Raw genomic sequence first — 22573 nt, 5'->3', positions numbered from 1 at the left:
CCTTTTTTGCTGTGAAAAATAAAGAAGAGAAAACTTGGATTTTACTGTAGTCAGCAGAAGTGAGCAAGCACAGAGGAGCAGATCTGCAGAGTGATAGAGTCCATTTTACCTGGCCACTCAGTGAAGTGCAGTCCTGGTTCTCAAACCACACATGGCATGTGTGGTTTATCTTAGCAAAGCTTTATCTTAGCAAAACTGTGAATGGTTATAGGAGGCATCACCAAAAAACATTTATCAGTGCATTTTTCCTGCTTTATTCTCTTTTCTGTCTCTTAGAAAATAAAAATTATTTTAATACTGACTGTTGACTGCAATAAGGAAAAAAAATTGTCATTTCCTGCCTTTCCAGAGCTCACACTCCTCTGCTTTGTTGCAGAAGTTAGTCCTCATTAAATGCAGAAGATCAACACCTGCTGTCCGCCAGTGGAAACCACCCTGGACTGTTAACAGTGCTGGGATTTTACCCTAAAATTCAGGGTTACAGAACCAAAATACACAGAGTTAGGCTTGTTCCACCCTCCCCACTTTATGTCCTAATCCTATTTTTGAGGTAGCTTTGTCTCATTTATAGAAAGGAGAAAGAAAATACTTGGAGATCCTGAGATGGAGGCAAGTAGAAGAATTTATAATCAGCCAAAGTAACAAAGTGTCTAGATGCGTTGTGGTGTACTGCTCCTGGAGACTAAGCTACAGCTGACTTTGTATGAGTAAAAAATCACTTCTCTATTTCATTCAAAGTTGTTCCTTGGATTTGCTGAACTAATTTCTCCTCCAAGCATGGTCACATTTTAGGTCAGCATGCCTAGACAACATGGGGCTCTGCCAGCAGTTCCTGTGTGAAGTCCCTCTTTGTTTTTTTGGAAACAAATCCAGTCATTCATAGAAATGAACTCCTGCATAATTAGAGCCAGCATTGCACATCATCTTTGCTTTCCATTTTTAGATGTTACGTCTGGAGGACTATAACTTTTAAAGATGCCAACAAGCCACTTAGGAGCTCGATAGCTGTAATGGGAAAATCTGTGGAGCTGAATAGGAAATGATAAGCTTCATAAGGACTATTCTAAATTGTTTGGTAAAGAACTCAGCCAGACATTCAAAGCAAGAATAGAAACTATAACGCCTTCTAATTTGATCTTCAGGGGTTGTACTTTCTCTACTGTGTTGGTGAAGGCCCAGTCCTACTGGCAGCTTAATGGAGAGTCCTCTGGTCTCTTCTGGGTCCAGTTATTGGACTGTTGCATAAATGGGTGCAGAACACTGGTTTTATCCATATTTTACCCTCTGGGGGCCTGTAGTCAACCTTTTTTCTTCCTAGGTAATAGGTTCCTATTCAGTAACCACATATACTAAAGTGTGAAGGTCTGAAAAACTGATCCTCTTCAGCATTTTTTAACCTCAAGTTTTTAATAAAGAGCTATCTAAAAATAAGAAATATTTGGAGGCCTTTTATTTTTTTGACAGGTAGGTAGCAGTCATCACCTTCAGAATCAACACGTGTGTTGACAGGTGAAAGATCTCACAATAAGTCTTTTATATCTCTGCATGCTGAGGCTCTCAGGTATGTCCTGTAATCTCAAAATTAGAGTGGGTAGCAGATGAACTAAAATTTGTTTCTTTGTTCAGAAAATGCAGTATAGATTTTTCTTTGTTTGGATTTTTAATCCAAACTGATTATTTAATAACTGAAATTCCAGTAGTGGTTTGGTTTTTTGGTTTGTTGGGTTTTTTTTTGGTTTTTTTTTTTTTTTGTTTTTTTGGTTTTTTTTAAGTTAGACAATAAATCAATACGAAAATTGCCCTTGCAGTGGGAAATTATCCCTAGGATGTTCACTGCTGGACTGTCACAGCATGTGAGTTCAGTTAATGGGAGTAGATGGAGCTATTTAGGACAAGTGTTTGACACCACGGCTATGAAAAGGCTAAAGTCCAAACAAAGTCACTCTGTGAAGGACAGAATAGAATATCCCAAATTTTAAAAATAAGTATCATAGAATTACAGAATTATTTGTGTTGGGAGACATATTTTAAGATCATCTAGTCCAGCCTCTCTGCCATGGGCAGGGAGAACACTTCCAGGGATGGGACATCCACAGCGTTTCTGGACAATCTGTTCTAGTACCTCATCACCCGCACACTGGAAAAATTCTTTCTTATGTCTGATGTAAATCCAATCACTTTTAATTTAAAAGCATTATTCTTGTCACTACAGGATGTGGTAAAAAGTCTTCTTTCAATCTTTCATATAAACCCCCTTTATCACACTCACTTACTGTGATTCAGTGAGTCACAGTAAGGACTCACTGAAGTCTTTTCAAGGCTGAACAGCCCAAACTCTCAGCCTTTCCTTGTAGGAGAGGTGGTCCAGCCCTCTTGATTGTCTTTGTGGCCTTCTCTGGACCTGCTTTGACAAGTCAATGTCCTTCTTGTGTTGGGGACCCCAGAGCTGGACACGGTGTTTCAGGTGGGGTCTCACTAGAGTGGAGCAGAGGGGGAGAACCGTCTCCATAACCTGCTGGTCACACTTCTTTTGATACAGCCCAGTGTATTTGTTTCCTGTTGCAACACCAAAGCAGACTATCAAGAGTTAGATACTACTTTCAACTTACTCCTGCATTTTTCTATGCAGAATACTGAGGAGCAAGGCTGAGTAGATGAAGCCCAAGTTCAGACTACATGGTGGTTTCATTAGTGGAGGTGCTGGTTGGTTCTCCTGGCAGTAGACTGGGGTTCTTTATATTAAAATATTCTAAAAGGAGTTTATGATCCCCAGAAAATGACAAGGTAGAGGTGCCATAATGATGCAAAGTGTTGGTGTAATTTATTGTTAGAAGAATCTTGTTAGAAAGTGGCTGGCTGAGCCACTGGATCATCTTAATAGCTTGATCTGATCTTTACCTTGTAAGAGTCCAGCACCTTGGTGGTCAATAAGTGTCAACTGGGCACTTTTCAAAGAGCATTCATAGATGCTTTTGTCACTTCAGAGAGTAGGCAGGGGAGGTGGGGACAGGTAAAATCTTTCCATGTGGCTTTGTGTTTGCCTGTTCCTGGATATGCATCCATGTGTGCGTGCATCAGTATGCCTGCTTTCCCACTGACCTGGAGGATATTTACAATGTGTGTGGCTGCGTTTACATTCTTCACAAGATACAGGCGAGCACTGCATTTGCTTCTCCATGGATTTTTCTTGTTCAGGCATGAGTTTTCTTGCTGCCAGCACGGTGAGGTATGGCTGTGAAACAGGCACTCCTAGAGGATTCCAAAGCCTAGGAGCCAGTGTTTGGTTTTAGACTAAGCACTACACGGTGCATTAGCAGGTTGTGGTAACTGGGGTGTAACACTGCCTAGTGAGGCACCTCTGCAAGGTTTGCCTCTGACATGTGACTTACAAACCCACTCTGGTACACTTGCTAAATAAGCAGTTATCATTAAATATCAAATGATATTGGTGAGACCACATTTGGTGTGTAAGATACTTTTTCTGGGTGGTCTAGCTGCTACACTGGGAGCCAGTTGGATAGCATTTTGCAATACAAGTGTTGTGCATGCCTTGCATGCATCATATAGATTTACAGGACATTATGTGTAAATATTTAGACAGAAATCTTTAGAGCATTTTTATTTGTTGGAATGCACATTGACGTTAACGGCTTGTGTATCCAAATGTTTTTCCGCATAATATTGAAGTGAACTGAATCCAACAGTGATGTCACTGAAGACTTTAAAGATGCTTTCAGTTTTAACAGCTACTGTCCATCTTAACTGTAAAATAAAGTTTCTTTAGCAGTGCATTAAAATGAAAAGTCTACTTCCCTGTTTTTCTTTGTTAATCCAACTTTCTGAATGAAAGGTAGATGCTAACGTGAAATGGAGAAAACAGTCTGCTTCATGGTTAGTTGCTGCATGCTTACAGAGTTTCATTTCCATTGCATGGCTGAGTAGAATTATGCAGAGTTTTCAGACAGGGCTCATGCTCATACCCATACGTGGCTGTTACCAGTGTTCCAAAGTCACTGTTCAGACCTACTGCTGTAGTTAGACAGTAGCATCCCTTGGAGTCCAGCACCCAGGGCAGTGTGGTGGCGGTGGCTGCAGTGACGAGCTAGACTGAAAGAAATATTCTAATGGCTGCCTTTCAGCACTTGGCAAGAAAATCCTTTTTATGTTAGTTTCAAGGTCGTCAGATATCATTATAGCCAAGTATTAAAAATTTCAAAGAAAGGAGGCAGTGTGTTTGATTTATAGAATAATTATCTAGCTTTCGCTCTAACTTGGCTTTGGCAATGGTTTTGCAAGCACTCGAAAATTAAATCCATTTTTTATGGCACTACAAGGTATTATCTCACAGCAAATGATAATTAAACACCTGTGAAATCAATTAGCCTTTTAAACAGGGAAAAAAAAGTTTTCCAATTATATTTTTGCACCTCCAAACTTTCTAATTCCACTTGCAGAGCAGGAGATGAACTGCCAGTAGCCAGTTAACTGGCATTCAGATCACCCCAAAGCATCACACAGCTGTAAATCCAGAAGCAAGCAGCTCGCAGTGACGGCACCCTTCCAAGCAGGATGCGTGAGCCTTCCCAGCTCAGTCCCGGGCAGCTATCGGTCTGACACGCGGCCGAGCTGTCAGCTCTGCTACAAAGGCACTTACTCACTTGGTGCTTTCTGTGCCAAGTTTTACTTGACAGTTTATTTAAAAGCCAACATACCTTAGTGGAAACCAAGCAACGAGACGCTCTGTGTGACTGAGTGGGGTTTCTTCTCAGGCTCTCCAGCCAGTAGTTCAGAGCCATCTGTATTAAACATTTACATATGGAAAAATAGCCAGTTGGTTAATAGCTGAAAATTAATATACTGGAAAATCGGGAAACACTTCTCCATTTACCCTTGTGTTACAGGTTTTACTGTCTGTCTTTGTTGTAGCATTTTATATGATACAGAAACTTCTGGAAGATGCAGTGTGCATTCTTGGGTTTGCAGATTCAGAGAGGGAGCCTTGGACATAGTTGGTTAAGTGCCATCACAATTTTTGGCTCAGGAAGTAAAAAGGCAGCTCTAGTCACATCTGACATCTACAGCGGAATGTGCTGATAGTCCCTGCCAAAGATGAGCTCCAGCATCTTCCAGAAGATGGATTATGTGTAGCACTGTTAAAATATGTACTGCTGGGTTAAACCCATTGCATTTGATTTGAGTTAAACCTGTTGTATTTGGCTTGGGTTCTGGTCCTGTATTTCCATCTGAATTTTAATAGACTTAACATGCAGCAGGATTTCAGTGAATGCTGCATCACCAGAGAGGAAGAAGTAAGGTCAGGATGCTGTGGTTAGCATCCCCAAGGTCTCTCTAACTTGCTGGAGAAGCCACCAGTCATTTGTATTTCAGGTTTCATCTATGAAATGTGAATGGTGATTGTATCCTGTCAAAAGACATGTTGTATACATGACAGGTGACATATATCTAGATAAAATGTTATGATAATCACTGCATCTAGACTTATCTGCTGGTCTAAACAGTCTTTTTAGATTTTAGCCCTCTCTTCAGTCAGTGGTGATGAAGATGTGGCTTTCAAAAAAATAGTTTATGCTAAAATTGATAGTGTAAATATTTCCCAGGCTAGTTTATAATCTCTACAGTGTAGTGACATGGGGAAATGCTTAAGCTGTAGAAAGGAATGTACGGCATGGCTGATTAGTCAATGCAGAGCTTCTGCAGCCTGCCAGGGCTCCTTGGGATAATGGAGAACCAGGAATCCCAAACAGCCTTCTAATCCATGTGCTGATTGACATGGTCGGCACATCAGAAGAAAAAAGAGAAAAGGGGGATGGGATAAGACAGACTCTATGTGTTGGATCAAGGAGTTAAAATGGTAGGAGCATTTGGCCAGGCCGTGTTTCTCCTTTGGATAATTGCCCACACAGGACTGCAGTGTTTGCACCTGGGTGATCGATGGAGCCAAACATACTTCCTCAACTATGGGTGGTGGCAGGGAGGGAATAATTCAATTAAGTTGTGAATAAATTAGAATTGATTGCAAATAGAGCTATTCTTTTATGCTGCCTAAAAAGGTACTAGCTGTGAACAAGGTACACTTAATCATTGTGAAAAGAAGCCTGAAAGTTAATGAAACATGCCTCTAATACTTACAGAGGGATGCCAGCTTTGGATTAAATCTTTAGCTATTTTAGTTTTGAAGACCCAACTGTCATTTTTAAGGCATATGCATTTTGGATTTTAACATTTGAATGCTGCAGCTGAGACCCGGACCAAGCCGACCCTAAAATTGGCAGTAAAATGTTACCTCTGTGCAAGCATGCAGAATGAAGAAATCAGGAATGTATGAGCAATAAGCATGTGCCCCAACTCCCCGCCAGTCTTCTAATGTGGAAACCTGGAGCTTTCTGGAAATAAATATCTTCTGAGCAAAGCAGAGGACTCTTCTAAAAACTTTTCTACAGTAAATGCTGGGGAATATAAACTGCCAGAAGGAAAGGGAAGTGCCAGAAGTAGTGCAACACCAAAGCAGCACAAGTAAGGAAAAAGTACCCAGCCAGCCCCTGCTCAGTGCTCTGCAGTGCTGGTCTTTGCTTTGATTTTCTGGAGCCTGGAAAACCTCTGCATCTGGGTAAAAAAAGCGAGTCTGTAGGCAGGTAAAGGAGAGCTGTCCACACACACTGGCAGCTCCAAGTCTGCAGAAGCCACAGCAATGCAAGCTGGAAGACCATAACAAATGTCCCTGCCATCTTCAGATGTTACCAGCTAATGGTAATAAGCAGTTCTGGAAACAGATCTAACCCCCATTGCTGGGGAGACAAGTAATAGGAAACCCTGGGAGAACCTCTTCTAAACACTTGCTTAGAATAATATAGCTTAAGATACCTCCTCCAGTTGTGAGTGGAGGTTCTCATACTTGATTGCCTCCCTGAGGTTTTGCTGAGATTAGTCAGTGGAGATAGTGTGGAAATAAAGCCCGTTGTTGGTGTGGTACTGATGTTTGCATTAAATGCCAGATTGGTACTTAATGTACAGTATCAGTGCTCTAGCTGAGAGGGTGTTCCTGGAAGTCTGTGCCAGCTCTGGACAAGTGAAGGAGAAATTTCAAGTCCAGCAAGTACTTAACTCAGATACTTACTTTTACTCATAGAGATTATTTTACTCACTTCACTGAAAGTATTTTAAGTCTGAGTTAAGGAAAGCACAGAGATGAGATGCTTTCAGGTGTAAGGCTGTGTGCTCTCTACGATGTGAAAGAAAATGTACATAAACAGTTTGCAGTTCCTGACAGAATTCTGGCAAAAATAAACCTGCTGCTGTGTGCATGGTTGTATCTGGGCTGAGTGGGAAGGAGTCTGAAAATGAAAGTTGCCCTCAGCCTTCTGTCCTCACCATGGCTGGAGTTTCATTTACCAAGTAATGTTTTTGTGGCTAGCATCTCCTCCAAATGCTGCCTGGCAGTCAAAAAAAAAAAAAAAAAAAAAAAAAAAGGTCTCTGCTGCAAGCTTGACTCTGAAATACTGTTTGGTACATGTCCATTATTTCATCTGTAAGCCCTGCTTCCAGTTACAAAGCTATGCTTGCAGCCTGACAGAAATGTTTGGAGCTGGTTACATGTGTTGCACAAAAAGTGTTCCCAAATTCGTATTTAAACACACTGAGCCATCTTCTGTCTTCCAGCTAAGGCACGGTGCTCTCATTGCTTGGCATGCTACCCATGAACTCGTAAGAGTAAAAATAGCACCTCATGTTTGCAGATTTCAAGTAAATGCTTGGTCCCAGAGTGGTCTCTCAGGGGTTTAAAGTGGGCATGGGTTCCTTATCATTGCACTGAAAGATCCTGTTGGGTCACCTTAAAGCATTTTGGTTGAAATTGCAGGGAAATTTGTTCAATAGAATCTCTGCTGCGACTCATTTGTTTCAGCAGCTCTTGATGGATATTACTGTACTCTGGATCTGTTTCTTCCATATTTCTGGGTCCTTCCTGAAGCAAGTAGATATTTTGTGCCCATACATAAAGGTTAGGATGGGGCTTTCTGTGTATATATGATGTAGATAAATTGTTTGAACTGTGCTATTGCATGAACTGTGCTATTACAGACCTCTGCAATAAATCACACATTAAATTTTAAAAGACTCAAAAATGGGAGCAAGATGCTAACTGGTTTTAAGGTGGAAGATGGTCAACAAAATCCTCTTACTTTTTTTTTCCCTTTATAAATCTGTCCTAATACCAGCAAGCTACACATGAAAGAAAAAGTACCCACATCCTGGATGTCATGGGATATGGAAGACTCACCTGCAGTGGCCTTGCTCTCTTCTTTCCTTTGTGTTCTGGTTTTGCTATCAATGTTTTGTGGATAATGTTGCATTCTGGGGTATTAACAGAGTTTTACATTTTTAGATAGCTAATAATGGGGAACTTCTGACTGATGTATTCTAGCCCTATGGAGTATTCTATTTTTGGTATTTTTTAACATTTGTTGTCCTACAATACACAGTAAAAGCAATGAGCCTCAGACCTCTCAACATGTAAAAAAGGAGTTTAAAATGGCAACTTTTTTTTAATTGGGTTTTTTTTTGTATTCCAGTTCTAATATTTTCCCCTATATGCTGTGTCAGTGCTGACTGGTGTGCTGGGACATGGCTGCCAATCTCTATCCCACACAGAGAAAAATAAATAGCTGCCACTCAGATAGAATATGTATATATGTATTTTAACCAAAGTTGAGATATGATTCAAAAGAAAAAAGGAACTTTGAAGTCTGTTTTGTAGTTTTAATTAATGCAATGAGGGGTTTTATTTTACTCTCAGTGGAGATAATCTTAATCCATTCACAGTGACCTTTTCTTGTGCAAATTAGCTATACACGCTTGTTTAAGCAAATGGGCCTTTGCAAGATGTCTCTTCCTAAGGACAGATCTTATAATTGAAAATTGGCTTACTCCCATCTGTCTGGCCTGTGAGAATACAAACATAGGTCCTGATTCTTTGTATGTAAAATGCAATCATGTATATATGTATATGTGTGAACATAGACACACGTACAAAAAAAATTGCTCTGCCTGCAGGATATGGTAAATTTAGACTGTTGGTGTCAAAAAAATGCATTGCTACAAGTTACTGTCAAAATAGCATCTATGTGCAGAGCCCAGGACACTCTGGAGAATGGAGGGTGTTCAATAGGGATCCTTTTGACTCAGATGAGGTCAATGCAATTCACAATTCCATGGGCTTGTCAGAAGTACAATTTGCTAATAACATGCAGGAAACTGTTGGGATTTGATGTGTGGTTTTGGTGAATGATTTTGCAGTGATTAATGTAATTGGGAAAAGAAATCCAGAAGTGTCTATCAGCACTTTGATTCAGAGAAGCAAGGATCATTGCAGCTATATGATTAATTGCCAAAATCTGGTTGTATATTCTTCTCTTCACACTTAACAATAACCACCAAGTGAGTCATTGTATCCCCCCATCCCTTTTTTAATGCCTGCTTGATAAAGAAATATTTCTTTGGTATAGTTTGAATATTTTTTTGCTTTGTACAAAGCTCTTGTAAGCACAGTTATGCATGGTTTTGACTAAATCTGAATAGAAATCAGAGTCACAGAACAATGTTTCGGGTATCAAAATATTTAATGTGAGTTTGTTCTTGGAAGTCATGTACTGTTTATACAGAACTGGCTCATTATTGCAAAGACAAAATTACTTCCTTACTTATCAGTCTCAATACAACTCTCCCCAGCATTCTCCCATGGTGGTTGCTCTTGAGGATGGAAAAAAAGGAGCCAGAGAGGAGGCTGACACACATGCATGGAGGAGTTAGTTAACCTGGTGCTGAAGGGTCTTGGTTGGGGATGATTTTATCCAGATGTGTCTTACAGCTGTTTGCATTTTCATGCCCAGTTACTCTAGGACTCGCTGCTAATTGAATTTTCTCTTTTCTCCCCTGTTCTTGTTAGGTATGATTACCGTGAAATGCTGCACAATGCCACTTTCTGTCTGGTTCCCCGTGGCCGCAGGCTTGGCTCTTTCAGGTTTTTGGAAGCCTTGCAGGTAAGAGCTGCAGTTTAAAGCAGTGACTATGCTGGCTGCAATTCAGTGTGCAACAGGGAGGCGGGGAGCAGGGAAATGTGTTTCATTTCCCTAGTGGACAGTAATCCACTTTGCGAAAGCCTCTATTCATACTTTGGGAGCAATTGGCAACTTCTTCCCAGGAGGGGCTGAGGCACTGAACTCATCTGAAGGTTGGATTGCTCTATCTCCAGGAAGAGAGGTTTCCCTGGATGTGGTGAGGCTGAGAGATTGGTTAGAACAGCATTTTGTCAAGCTGTGAGACTTCCCCTGGGAGACACCGGTCTTTACACGTGAGCCCTGGGGCAGTAAAAATAGATTTTTGTTTTCACTTAGCCAAAACTTGTTTTCACTTAGCCAAAACAGACCTTCTTATGGATTGCCAGTTTTGAGATGGTGCTTGCTGAACATACAGAAGGTGGCCTGGAGATGTTAAAGCTCCAGATGGAAGCTTCACATGATGGTGGATATGAGCTGATCTCAGGCAGTTCGTGTGCTGTCTGGGACAGCACCTGAATATCCTTCACCTTTTAAAAAATATTTTGGTTAGTGGTCCCCTTTTTACTGTGGGCCAGCTGCAAAAGGAAATAGAAAAGGGCTCTGGAGTCCCTGTGGCCAGGCAGCACAGTGGTTAAGCCTGACACCTGCTTACTCATCTTCTGCCTGTCTGGTGGGAGTTTTGGCAATCAGCCTAATCCTGGATCTTCTGTCAGGTATGGAGAGCATTTTGTGAGGTGCTGCAACTCCCCTGTGGGTCTGGCATCTGGATTTCTGTGGGGGCTGGAGTGGAGAGAAAGAGGTGCTTGGTTTCAGTGAAATGGCAAATCAACACAACTTACAGGGTCCTGCCTCAACGAGTTGTTTTGCCATTTGGAAAGTGTCACAGCATTGACATTAAAGCTGTTAATTAATGGCATCCCATCCCTTTTCATCATCAACCATAAAACATCCCAGCCACTGTTAAAGAGTATTGTTCACTGGAGTGCTGAGCAGGATTCAGGTACCTAAGTGTAGGTATATTTTGTTATTTTAGAAGCCCAGAGAACCCAGAAACCCTTCTGGCTTTCTGCTGCTTCTCCAGAAGGACTCCAGTAGATCCTGTGTCATGTCTGCCTGCCTCTGATGGGTTTTTTGGATACCCTACATGCTCTGGACACATAGGTGTAACCACTGAACCCTGCACTTGCAATCAAATTTGAGATCCAAGTTCTGGACTGTCTCTCCCCACTTTCTCCTACTAAAAAGAAGATTAATAGCCTGAAAAGTGCTGTTCTCGTGCCAGTCTCTTCAGAGGCAGAAGTGAGACTGGCTTATGTGAGATGACAAGTCACTTCAGATCCTCCTGAAGAGCACTCCTCAGCTCTTCTCTCGTCTGGGCTCAAAGTTATGCAGCTTCTGTTAGATACATCAGCTCAAGAGGAGAAAGTAGGGAGTGTACCTCACTGCACAGGACTTGTGGGCTCCTGGTCAATAATAAAATGTAGGCAACTGAGGATTTTGCTATCAGGCTACCTGCAGTATTCAGCAATAATGATATATTCCCAGTTTCTGTCTGGATCCAGGTGATGCTGAAATTCCTAATCCACATTTCTGCAATGTTTTAAACATGAAACACATTACTAAGTGTTTTCTGGTTGGCTTTTTTCATGCAGTGATGTAATTCCTTACAGAAGATCAGAGTTGTTTACATATAATAATCACTGCTGTAATGTAGACTTGACCTGTGCATGATAAACCTTACCCAGGAAGGTACAGCAGTTTGAAACGTTCCCCTTCATACCATCTTTTTGGGAGATATGAACCCTAGTCTGGACCAAACTTAGAGCACTTAAGCTTGGTTTGATCCAAAATAAACTGAACCAGAGCACAGGTTTGATATAAATCCTCTGGGGCTAGGTTATTTCATCACATCAGAAGGTGTTTGTTTTGGATCTTATGTTGTGATTGAACTGACCATAGTGGTGATTATTTGTTTATGAAAATACTGACCTATTTGCTAAGTATTCACAAACTGCCAGTGCAGAAGAACTTGTAATACTTGTAAAAGTTTAATTAGTGTACACAGATCATTCTGGTAAGAAATAGAGACTAAGCTTGTATGCTTTTTGTTTTAGGACATACAACAATTCTTATTTTTGTTGACAGGTGATGACAGATGAGTTATATTTGTGCAGTTACCTCTATTTGGAGAGTTGATACCAAACATGATAGGAGAGTTGATACCAAACATGGGAAAGGTGGTGAGGAGTTAAATACCATCTGTATTTTCTGTTGAGTTGTCAGCAATGTACTATAAAAGTTAGGGAAGTTGCTTCCTGCTAAGTGGTTCACAAAGCAGCAAGGAAGGCCATCATTTTGTATTAAATTCTCCAGTGTTCCTTCCACCGCACTGAACAGTTCTGCCCTTCCCTGGCAGCATAAGCACCAGATTGCAAATGCCACTGTCCCTGCAAACCCCACCTTTCAATGCATATGAATAAACCCAAAATGGAAAACTATAAACACTTGGGCTGCCCTGCTGTGGCTTCTGGTGCTCTCTGCAATGTTGCCTCACCTGAGCTTGTGCAGAGAACGGGGTCAGGGTGTTGGTGGGAAGCTGGAGCTGCCCTGCTGGCGGGCAGCTGCTGACGGTGGCCGTGCCTCTGTGCCCACAGGCTGCCTGCGTCCCGGTCATGCTCAGCAACGGATGGGAGTTGCCGTTCTCGGAAGTGATTGACTGGAACCAAGCTGCCATCATAGGCGATGAGAGATTGTTATTACAGGTAAGAGAGAGACCGCGGCCCTCAGCAGATCACTTGATTATTGCTGCCACCATCTAAATGGACGGGGAAGATGAATCCAAAAGGTCAGGGTTGTAAAAGATTTTTTTATCATGAAGGGATTGTCTGTGTCAGACTGGCTGTGAACTCGTTTAATATGACATCATTCATTATTTGACCTGAAGGTCATTGCAGCCACCACGCCACATTCTTAAGTGCAGAAGACTTCTATTTTTGCAAAGAGCAAAAATAAAAAAATAAAATAAAAATTAAAAAAAAAAATTAAAAAAACCTCTTCTGGTGTGGAGCACTTAGGTGGCAATCTGAGGTAGACCTGCCCAGGTACTGTGATGAAAGGGGAAAACATTTGAGGGTGGATTCTGGCCCAGTCCTTAAAAAATAGTTTATCCTCAGGGATATCCTCAGGAAAGCAGTTATTTTCTCAGGCAGGAGTTATTATCTAACAATTTGGTGGGAAGCAGAATCTGTCCCTTTTCTGATGTATAGACCATGTAGCATTGCTTTCTAAAGCAGTGTTCGTATCACTTATTGTTAATCATGCGGTCATGGAACAAAAGTGGGCTGAGAAGTTACAAATTCCCTGCTACTTTCAACATCTACTTTGGTTTTAAATGCACTATGGTTGTTTTGGTTTTTTTCAGCTACATTAGTGGGTATTACAGTCCGACTTACATATATTCTGTACATTCTGCAGAGAAGTTCATGTTAGGAGAAGTTATTGAAAAATTGTTTTTTCCAAAGTGCCATTGCCCAGCATAATGCTGAGATCCACAAGATCTGGGATAAACACAAATTAGCCACTAAAAGCAATATTTTTTGGTTTTGATCCTTGAATTTAGTGTCCTCCACAGAGAGAAGCCCTCAAAAGTACAGGTGTGGTGGCACCCCAGAACAAACTATCTTTGCAATGTCATCACATGGCTGTTAACTTGTCTAAGGAAGTAAATATTTGTGAAGAGCTAGCCTAGCATGACTTGCAATGTGGTGCCTATTCTACTTAATGTCATACAAGCTGCAAATATAAAAGGGGCATTTGATTTTTGCTTCTGTGGACAGCACATTTTTTTCTGAGCAAAATTATGTCTCTTTTTAAATAATAATAATTTGCTGATCTTCATGTTTTCCGGTAACGTGCCATTCGTTCACTTCACACAGCTGCTTCCATATTGAGCAGCTACTGCACTGTTATTAACAGTGTTTTTAAAGAGCTGGCAGAGGGCCTGAATGTCTGCTCTGGGAAATGTTTTTGTTATGTTACAGTTTTTCATTTCCTGTTTGAGAGCAACTCGGATGTTTTTATTTGCATATTATCCTCATCATAGTGCTGGGAGCTTTTCTGCATTTATTTATGCAGGGTGGTTTTTCCCTCCCCCCTACTCATTGCCGAAATGACCTTTTTATTAAAGTTCTAATAATTCCAATGTAATCATGCTGGATTAGTATTAATACATCATTTTCCCCACCTGTCTTTCTGGACAAGTAGATTAATAGGAAAATGCATTTAAAATGGGAGCTCTGATTTTTCTTTCCAGCTGTTGTAACAAAGCCCCCATCAAGGCTCTTTTTAACCTTGACACTGTTTGCTGGCACCCAGGAGCATGGTATGGTGTGTAAAATCATAACTTCGTGTAGTAACCTTCATAGTTAGAGCAGCATTCCCTTTCAAAAGGTGTAGTGGGGATTGAGTATTGATTTTATGGGTGGATTACACGTGTATGCACACACACTACACAAGGTTGCACATATTGCAATTAAATGTTTGTTGAGAAAATTCTGTATTGCCACTAAGAAGTGACTTAAATCTTGTCTTTGCTACTAATAATGGTTCTAGATATGATTAATACACATCTGTGCAGCCAGTACAGGTAATGTTTATTATCCTTCTATCTCTTAGATATGTGCTAATACATGTTTTCAGGTTCTGTCTTTAATACTGCTTTTGCAGGGAGTATATTACCTGAAGACCTATATTTTACTTAAAGGGCCTATAAGGAAGGGAAATAAAGTAGCATCTTGGACTGTCTGACCATTTTCTTCTGCTCCACCGTGCTGCAGTGCTAACTCTCTCATAAGCCCAGTCTGTATTATATTAGCAGTGTCTCTAAGATGATGGTCTAAGAGTTGAAGGGCTGAGAGAGCAAATATTGGCCCATCTGACACTGTGCTCAGTGCAGCCATGGACAAAGTGTCCAGACCTGGTTGCAAACTCTGCAAGTAAAGAATTTGCTGGTTCTTGTGAAAATTTTTTACATGTAAATTTTTAAAGTTGCAAATTTTTTTCAGGAAAGAGGTTTCATGGGAAATCATTTCATTTAGGAACACGTGAAAGCAAATAATGATCACTGCCTCTTCTCAGAATATTTTAGGAATAGGCAGAGTATGTTTTGGTCAGGAAAGGGTTGAATGTGGTGGGATGCAGGCAAACTTCAGAGTAAGCTGAAATGCACAAGGACCAAATACACAGCCTAGGTATTTGCTTTTAAAACTAATGACTGCGGTAAAAGATTCATGAGAAACCAGTGTCTGAGAACAAGTTCGTGTAATTTAGTGGTTGGACTTGATGAGCTTAGAGGTGTTTTCCAACTTAAAAAATTCTGTGATTCCAGTTAGAAATCACAAAAGTGTAGGTGCAACAAGACAACTGGTCATTTCTAGAAAAAGATGTGCACAAAGCAGCAACATATTCTAAATGCCTTTCTTGTGCTGTGACTAGCTCTCATCACTGAAGCAAACTTCAGTTAAATCCCATTGATAATGTCACCTTGCATTGTCCAAGTTGTACTGGAGGCCTTGATCAATGTCCTAAGTTGAAAAAGTCTCCAAACACCTTAGTTTCGAGAAAGACATGGGGATGGTGAAAGATGTAGACATGAAGCCCTTCCCTTCTGATCTAGTGAACAGTTACATTTTTTAATGGAAAAGTCCTGCAGCAGGACAATTTAGGGTTTATTTGTAAGGCAGCTTATACAACAATTAATGTGTAGATTATGGAAAGAGGGCATGAACAAGCACTGTTTTCCCTTGTGAATACCAGATGTTGCAGAAGATGTTATTTTTTCCACCTAAGGTAAATATTAAAATGCAATTTGATCCACCAGCTCCTAAAAAGTGCAGTCTTACTTAAGGTATTGCTATGTTTTCCTTAGGACACTTAGTGTTGCCATGCTGTGATCCATGCAATTCCAGACCCCATTAATATGCTTGGAATGTGGGGATTATTGTTGAATCTCAACCCCTGCAGGTACTAAGTTGTTAAAATACTAGTCCATGAAGAATTTTGTGGGATGAAAAGTGTGCAGGCTGCATGGAGGAGCTCCTTACTATGCCACACTTCTTGTTACTGTAAACAATCAAAAACTAAAAGAAAGCAGATTTTAAAAAATTAATATATTCAGTATCAGAGGTTATAAAGGGTTGTGTCTCATTTGTTTTACATCAAGGCTTTAATTGTTGACACACATCTCCGTTGGACAGGAGTGCTGAAGCTGTACAACCTTCTAATGGAGAAGAGGGCTTATCAGCAGGATATTAATTTGATGAGATTGTGTTGTTTCTAAAGCTTCTCACTGTATTACATCTTGTATTACAGATTCCTTCTACAATCAGGTCTATCCATCAGGATAAAATCCTAGCACTTAGACAGCAGACACAGTTCTTGTGGGAGGCTTATTTTTCTTCAGTTGAGAAGATTGTATTGACTACACTAGAGGTGAGTAAAAATTTGTCTGGGACCTTGCCAAGCAGCGAGATTTCCATACCTGTCCACCTTCTCCTGTCCTCAGCTGGCTTCAGACCTTGGTTTTCATGACATGCAATTGGTCACTGGGAAAAAAGCTCAGCATCTTGATGAGTTTTCTCCCCTAAGGAAATACTTGCTTCATTATCGGAATCCACATTAGGAAAGTGACACAGTGAAAAATGGGAGCTACCCAACACATGGAAAAGTTGTCATGTGTGATCTTGACTTTGCAAGGCTTTATGGCTTATGAATCACTATCCTTGTCATTGGTAGTAAATGTATTTCTTAAGAAACCTTTCTGGAATTCTTTTTGGAAATAATGCTACTGTAAAGCTCCTCCTTGACTTTTCCTTAACATTTTGATCCCTTGTGATGGGGGTATTGATCTGGCTCAAGAAAAAGGGGGGGTTGTAAATGCTATGTCTTATCTTCACACACAGGAGAAGGGAAAGGCCTGATCATTCTTATAAATTATTAATATATAATCATAATTAGACTGCTTTTAAAAGGGGAGACAGATGATGTCGAATGTGGAGAGAATCCTTTCTGAATTCAGAGGCAGAGGAAAGATGAAAGACTCTTCAGAAGTAGGGCCCAAGCTGCAATTTCAAAAGCAGGTTTCTTCTCTAACTGTTTTGCAGTTTTTCACATAAATTCTTGACACTTTTGCACCACTGAAAGGGGCTCACTTTGTAGGTGCAAATGCATTCGTCTTATGCTAATGCTTCTGCAATTGCACCTGTCTTTGTGCACAGTTGTAATGCACAGTTATTAAGGCTCCACATTTCCTGCTGTACCTGCTTCCCCCTGAAAACTGCAAATGAGTGCCCATGGCTGATCAACCTCCAGCTGCTGCAAGGCAGTCCCTTAGGTTTTTCCATGCCAGTGAAGAAAACCAGCCAGGGAATATTTGCGGAGCCCCTGGCATAGCTCTCTTCACAATGCTCCCATTGCCCTCAGAAGAGCATGTCTTCATCTGTGCTGCCTGTTAGGAACTGCTCTTCATCCTCAAACTCCTCCTAAGCACTGATGAGGTAGTGATAATTACCACAGCCCACACCAGGATCAGACTCACAAAGATGGAAGACCATGTGCCATTGCTCACAATTTAATTAACCCTTAAAGAAGTGCTCCTAGGGTCCGTCAGGTGCCTCAGGCATCCTCTGCCTTCCCTGCATGTGCCCTGTTATTGTTAGGGATTGCTAAAAGGACAGGGGCACACGGCTCTCCCCACTGCCCTCTCCTGCCTGTGCTGTGCCCTGCTCCAGGGCACATAACCTGCAGCTCCCACAGCCTTGGTGTCCATCTCAAGCTCCAGTGCTCACACAGGTGTCTTTACTGCTGCTTTGGGATACATTGGCCCATGTGGTTTCAGGAGCCCAAGGGACAGCAAAACTGCTACAGCTGAAGCAGATGAATAACCAGCAAGCTGGAGTTTCTGCTCAGAGCAGAAAAAACAAAGTGAAGACAAAAGTCTTCCCAGAAGATTTAGTTTAATGAAACCAATTAATGTATGCCTGGTGTTGATGTTCTGGGTTTTTTCATCTGTTTGGGAGACTGATTTTTGTCTGAGACTTTTTTTGTTGTTGTTGTTTTTTAATTCAGTACTCTCAATCTTTTGAGACAGCTAAGAGGGATTATTTTCTTTTCACTCATTTCACATTTCAACTTGCCTGAGTAAAGTCCCAAGTTAACTTTTCTCAGGAAAGGATTAATACAGTTGAGAGTGACTTTTGTTGCCTGAAACCTGCAAGCAGTATATCCTCTTCTTAAAATATATTGCCTGGAAGTAAATTCCTAGCAGGATTTTTTTTTTATGGATGTGATCCATCTTCTGTTGTAATACTGTTGTGTCAGTGTTCTGATGATTCTAGATATCATCAGAATAATCACTTGCCTACTAACTTCAGTGCCATTGTATGTTCCTGTCTGAGGATATCAGCCCAGACAAAGTCTTCACCAAATCAGATGCCTGCAAGGGCATTACAGCCCTTCTTTCTGCATACCTCTGGAAGCCTTAAATCACATTTTAAGTTCTTTGATCATCTCACAGCATTTGGTGTTGATTGTGGTTTAACCCCAGCCAGGAGCCAAGCCCCAGGGAGCTGCCCATTTGGTCTCCCACCAGTAGGGTCAGGGAGGGAACTGGAAGGATAAAAGCCAGAAAACTCATGGGTTGAGATAAATACCATTTTATAGGGAAAGCAAAAGCTACATAAAAAATGAAGCAAAACAAGGAATTAAGTCACTGCTTCCCAGGGACAGGCAGGTGTTCAACCATCTCCAGGAGAGCAGGGCCCCATCACGTGTAATGGTGACTTGAGAAAATAAACACCATCATTCCAAATGTCTTCCTCTTCCTCCTTCTTCCTCCCACTTTATATCCTGAGCATGATGTCATATGGTCTGGAATTTCCTTTAGGCCAGTTTGGATCACCTGTGCTGGCTGTGTCTCCTCCCAGCTTTCCAGGCACCCCCAGTTTCCTCACCACCAAGGCTGTATGAAAAGCAGAAAAGGCCTTGGCTCTCTGCAAGCTCTGCTCAGGAATAACAAAAACATCTCTAGAGTGTCAACTCTGTGTTTAACACAAACCCAAACCATAACCCCATAGCAGCCACTGTGAAGAAAATGAACTCTATCCCAGCACAGTGGCCTAAGCCAAGCAGCTGATAGCCCAAAATAAGATGTTTGAATCATTTGGCCAGCAAGCCCCTGTGGCAGGCACAGAGGAGCTGCCCAGTGTCTTGGCCAAGATGTGGGTTAGGCAGTGATGCTCACAAGTGCCTGCTGCATGCTGGTGAGTGGGAGCTCTGGCAGTGCAGCAGTGGGCTGCTGCAGCCACCATCAGATGCATGTTCCAGCATATCTGCACTTCTTCAGCTTCATCTTCTCTTGAAGCAAACCCAAAACATCCCTGCACAGCATGCCGAGTCCTCCACTCAGGAAGAAAAGGGGAGAGGGACAGCACAAAGTACAAAAAAGAAATGCTGGATGCTTGGCTAGGGCCTGTTGAAAAGCAGAAATGATTACGACAATATGTGAACTTTTTGAAGTGTGAGGGTGAGCAAGACAAAAATATTGGACTATTAATGCATTCCAAAAAGAAAAAGGAGATCTTGCCAGAGATCCTAACCCCTTCTTCTCTTATTAAACTTCCTGTCATGCCTCATCATTGGAGAAACCAAGTAGATGCTGTCTCTGCAATATGTGCAACACTGTACACTGTACTTTTTAATTCCTTGGTGTCTTCCATGGTTTTTTTTACACTTTTTAGTTCTCTTTCTGCCAGGTTTTCCCTGTCTGTCCTGAGAGACTGCTGGCTTTCGTATGTAGGCCCAAGAGGGTGATGAATTAGTGATCCATTTTTTTGCTGTGGTGACCCAGCTCCCCAGGAGGATGCAGGGGCACACTGGTGAGGTTTGTGGGGCTCAGGGGCTCCCAAGGCAGCCAGTGCTGCAGTGGCACCAGGACCCTGCCACACTGGAGCTGCACTCCGGGCACGATGAGGTCTTCAACACAAGCCACGTGTTTGCCTTGCAGCCTTGTTGGCTACCAGTGCCCAGGAAAACTCCACTGCCTTTGTAAACCTCCTCACCAGGCAAATTTACAGACTTCTACTTGTCCAATTCTGCCCCAGTTCTGAGACAGCAAGATGGAGGAGCTGTAGTATTTATGCTTTGTGGTAAACACTCAAAAATAAATACTTTCCAGGTTCTCTCTTGTTTAGTGGCATAACTTGCAGTTGGGTAAACAGCAGTCATTGTCTGTATTTTCTCCTGTCCCCACTGCCATATGGGCGATCTGACAACTCTTACACCTAACTTCTCAACTAGAAATATTCACATACATTCTTGTCAGTGATGGCATTACGGTCCTAAGTCTGTTATTCCAAACGAAAAAGTTAAATTAACTTACTCATGTGAGTAAATTACTGCATATTAGCTATGGTAATTGGCTGTAGGCAAAATTCAGAAAAGCTTGCATTTAACATCTGCCCCAGTTTAGCAGTACATGTATTACCACCAGCTGTGGATTGTCTAACACAATGTAACTGGTGTTTTAATCTTTTCTTGTCATGGCAAATCAAAAATTCCAGGAAAACCTCTGCTTGTAGCAATACTTATTAATGTATTGACCAAATGTCCCTGAACTTAGTAGCTTACAGAGATTTTAGCTTGTTTAGACTGCAGCAGTTGCTTTTGTTCTTCTTGTGCTGGGTCTTTTTGCTTGTTTTTTGGTTTTCCTACACTTCAGTCCAGGTTCAGAGACATGAAGTTTCACTCAGATACATCTATGTTAAGGCCAGAGACATGGGTTAGAACAATCAACATGTTCTTGCCACTCAAGCCCTATGCACTGCATAAACTACCAGTTACATGAAAACCTCCTTGGAAGATAACAAAAGGTGAGCTGCAGAAGAAGGCAAGGTATTCCTGCTTAGCCAGCTTGGGGGAAAATTCATCCTTCATCACCCACTGGCCCTTTGCAGCATTCCATCTCCAGACCTGCTAACTTCTAATGCTCCAAGGGAAGGCAAATCTGTAAGAGTATGTGGCTCAAGAGTGTACTGCACTTAGAAAGTTGCACCTTTGGAGGCTGAAATTGTCCTATTAGAAATTCCCACCACTGAATCTTGTTATGCCTTTGCAGGAAGTTTAAAGAATTTCCCATCAGTGTAAGAATCACTCTTGTTCCTGCAATCAGGCATCCAATGTGAAGCAACTGTAATTTCATAAATACAAACTAATTGTACAGCCTGGTATCTTTTTTTCTTTTTTTGCTTGTGGTATTCTAGGTGATAAAGTAGATGACCTAGCAATCTGTTCTGACCTTAAAAATCTAGGAATCTGGTTTTGGCCCCCTATAGGGTCAGACAGTAGTTGTGAAAAGATCATCTGTTTCATCCAGCAAGGAACTGTTACAGAACTAAGACATGGAATCAGTGATGTATCTGAATGCTAATATCCCTTTATAATTAAGAAAAAATTAACAGTTAGTGCAGCCTGATTTGCTGAAAGTCTTTTTGGTTTTGAATACTCTTCTTATCTCCTAATATTACCTAACTTTTTAGTGCTATCTTCAAATAATTATCTTCTTTGAGTTCTGGATAGTAAAGCTGACAGTGAACTAATCAGGCTTACAACTGCTAAGATACTCAAATAGACAAACTATTTGACTTGAAATATAAAATGCAATAAATTGTATGATCCCCATGTCCAGAGAGACTAATCAGGTGCTCTAAAACCTATGGCACAAAGCCTGTGCTGCTGAAGTGGTGTCAGTGTGCAGGTTCTGAGTCCTTTTAAAAGAGATCAAGGAGGAGTGTCTAGTAATTTGTGTGCCTCAGCTTTTTGCAGAATGGGTGATGATTCCAGTCAGCTGGAGTCCCTGAAGCTTCTACCAGTGACTATGACAGTCTATTTAAAAATCATTATTTCTCTTGTTTTCCAGATTATTCAGGACAGAATATTTAAGCACATATCACGTAACAGCTTAATATGGAACAAACATCCTGGAGGGTTATTTGTACTGCCACAATATTCCTCATATCTGGGAGATTTTCCTTACTACTATGCTAATCTTGGTGAGTGAATCCTTGCTATAATGTAGTAGCATCTGGAATTTCTAGTGGAATTTTGAAGTTTTGTCTTTGAGTAGCATGTGCCAAGTGACTTACCATTCATTTCTAGTTAATGATACCTTTCATTTATCCTGTCTCAATCTTCATTGCCCACTGTAGATTGTAACATCTCTGACTCATCAACATGCATCATGTGCCTCTTGCTTGCAGAGATTGTTTTAAAAAAAACCCGTATGTTCCTTCATACTTTTCAGTTACTGGTAATTAATGCCTGAGTTGCTGACCCATTAATGGCCCGAGGGGACATAAGAGGAATAGCTTTTTCCTTTCTTTTTTTATTTGTTCTTGGAAAATTGGAAAAGTGGTAATTTACCCAGGACACTTTTTATTGGAGTGCAC

General features: G+C 41.2%; 1 protein-coding gene across 1 annotated transcript in view; it reads left to right on the top strand.

Moving 5' to 3' along the window:
• The window catches only part of EXT1 (exostosin glycosyltransferase 1), a 175663-nt gene that overhangs the window by 140077 nt on the left and 13013 nt on the right, over positions 1–22573 (top strand). Inside the window, exons 2-5 of the mRNA XM_021546410.4 lie at positions 9962–10055; positions 12728–12835; positions 16443–16562; positions 22045–22177. Coding sequence (XP_021402085.1) covers positions 9962–10055; positions 12728–12835; positions 16443–16562; positions 22045–22177 — 455 coding nt within the window. The remainder of the gene's footprint in view (positions 1–9961; positions 10056–12727; positions 12836–16442; positions 16563–22044; positions 22178–22573) is intronic.

The sequence above is a fragment of the Lonchura striata genome, chromosome 2 (assembly GCF_050655825.1).
Source record: "Lonchura striata isolate lonStrDom1 chromosome 2, ASM5065582v1, whole genome shotgun sequence".
Lineage (NCBI taxonomy): Eukaryota > Metazoa > Chordata > Aves > Passeriformes > Estrildidae > Lonchura > Lonchura striata.
Note: the sequence above shows the minus strand (reverse complement) of the source record. Positions and strands in the feature narration are given on the sequence as shown.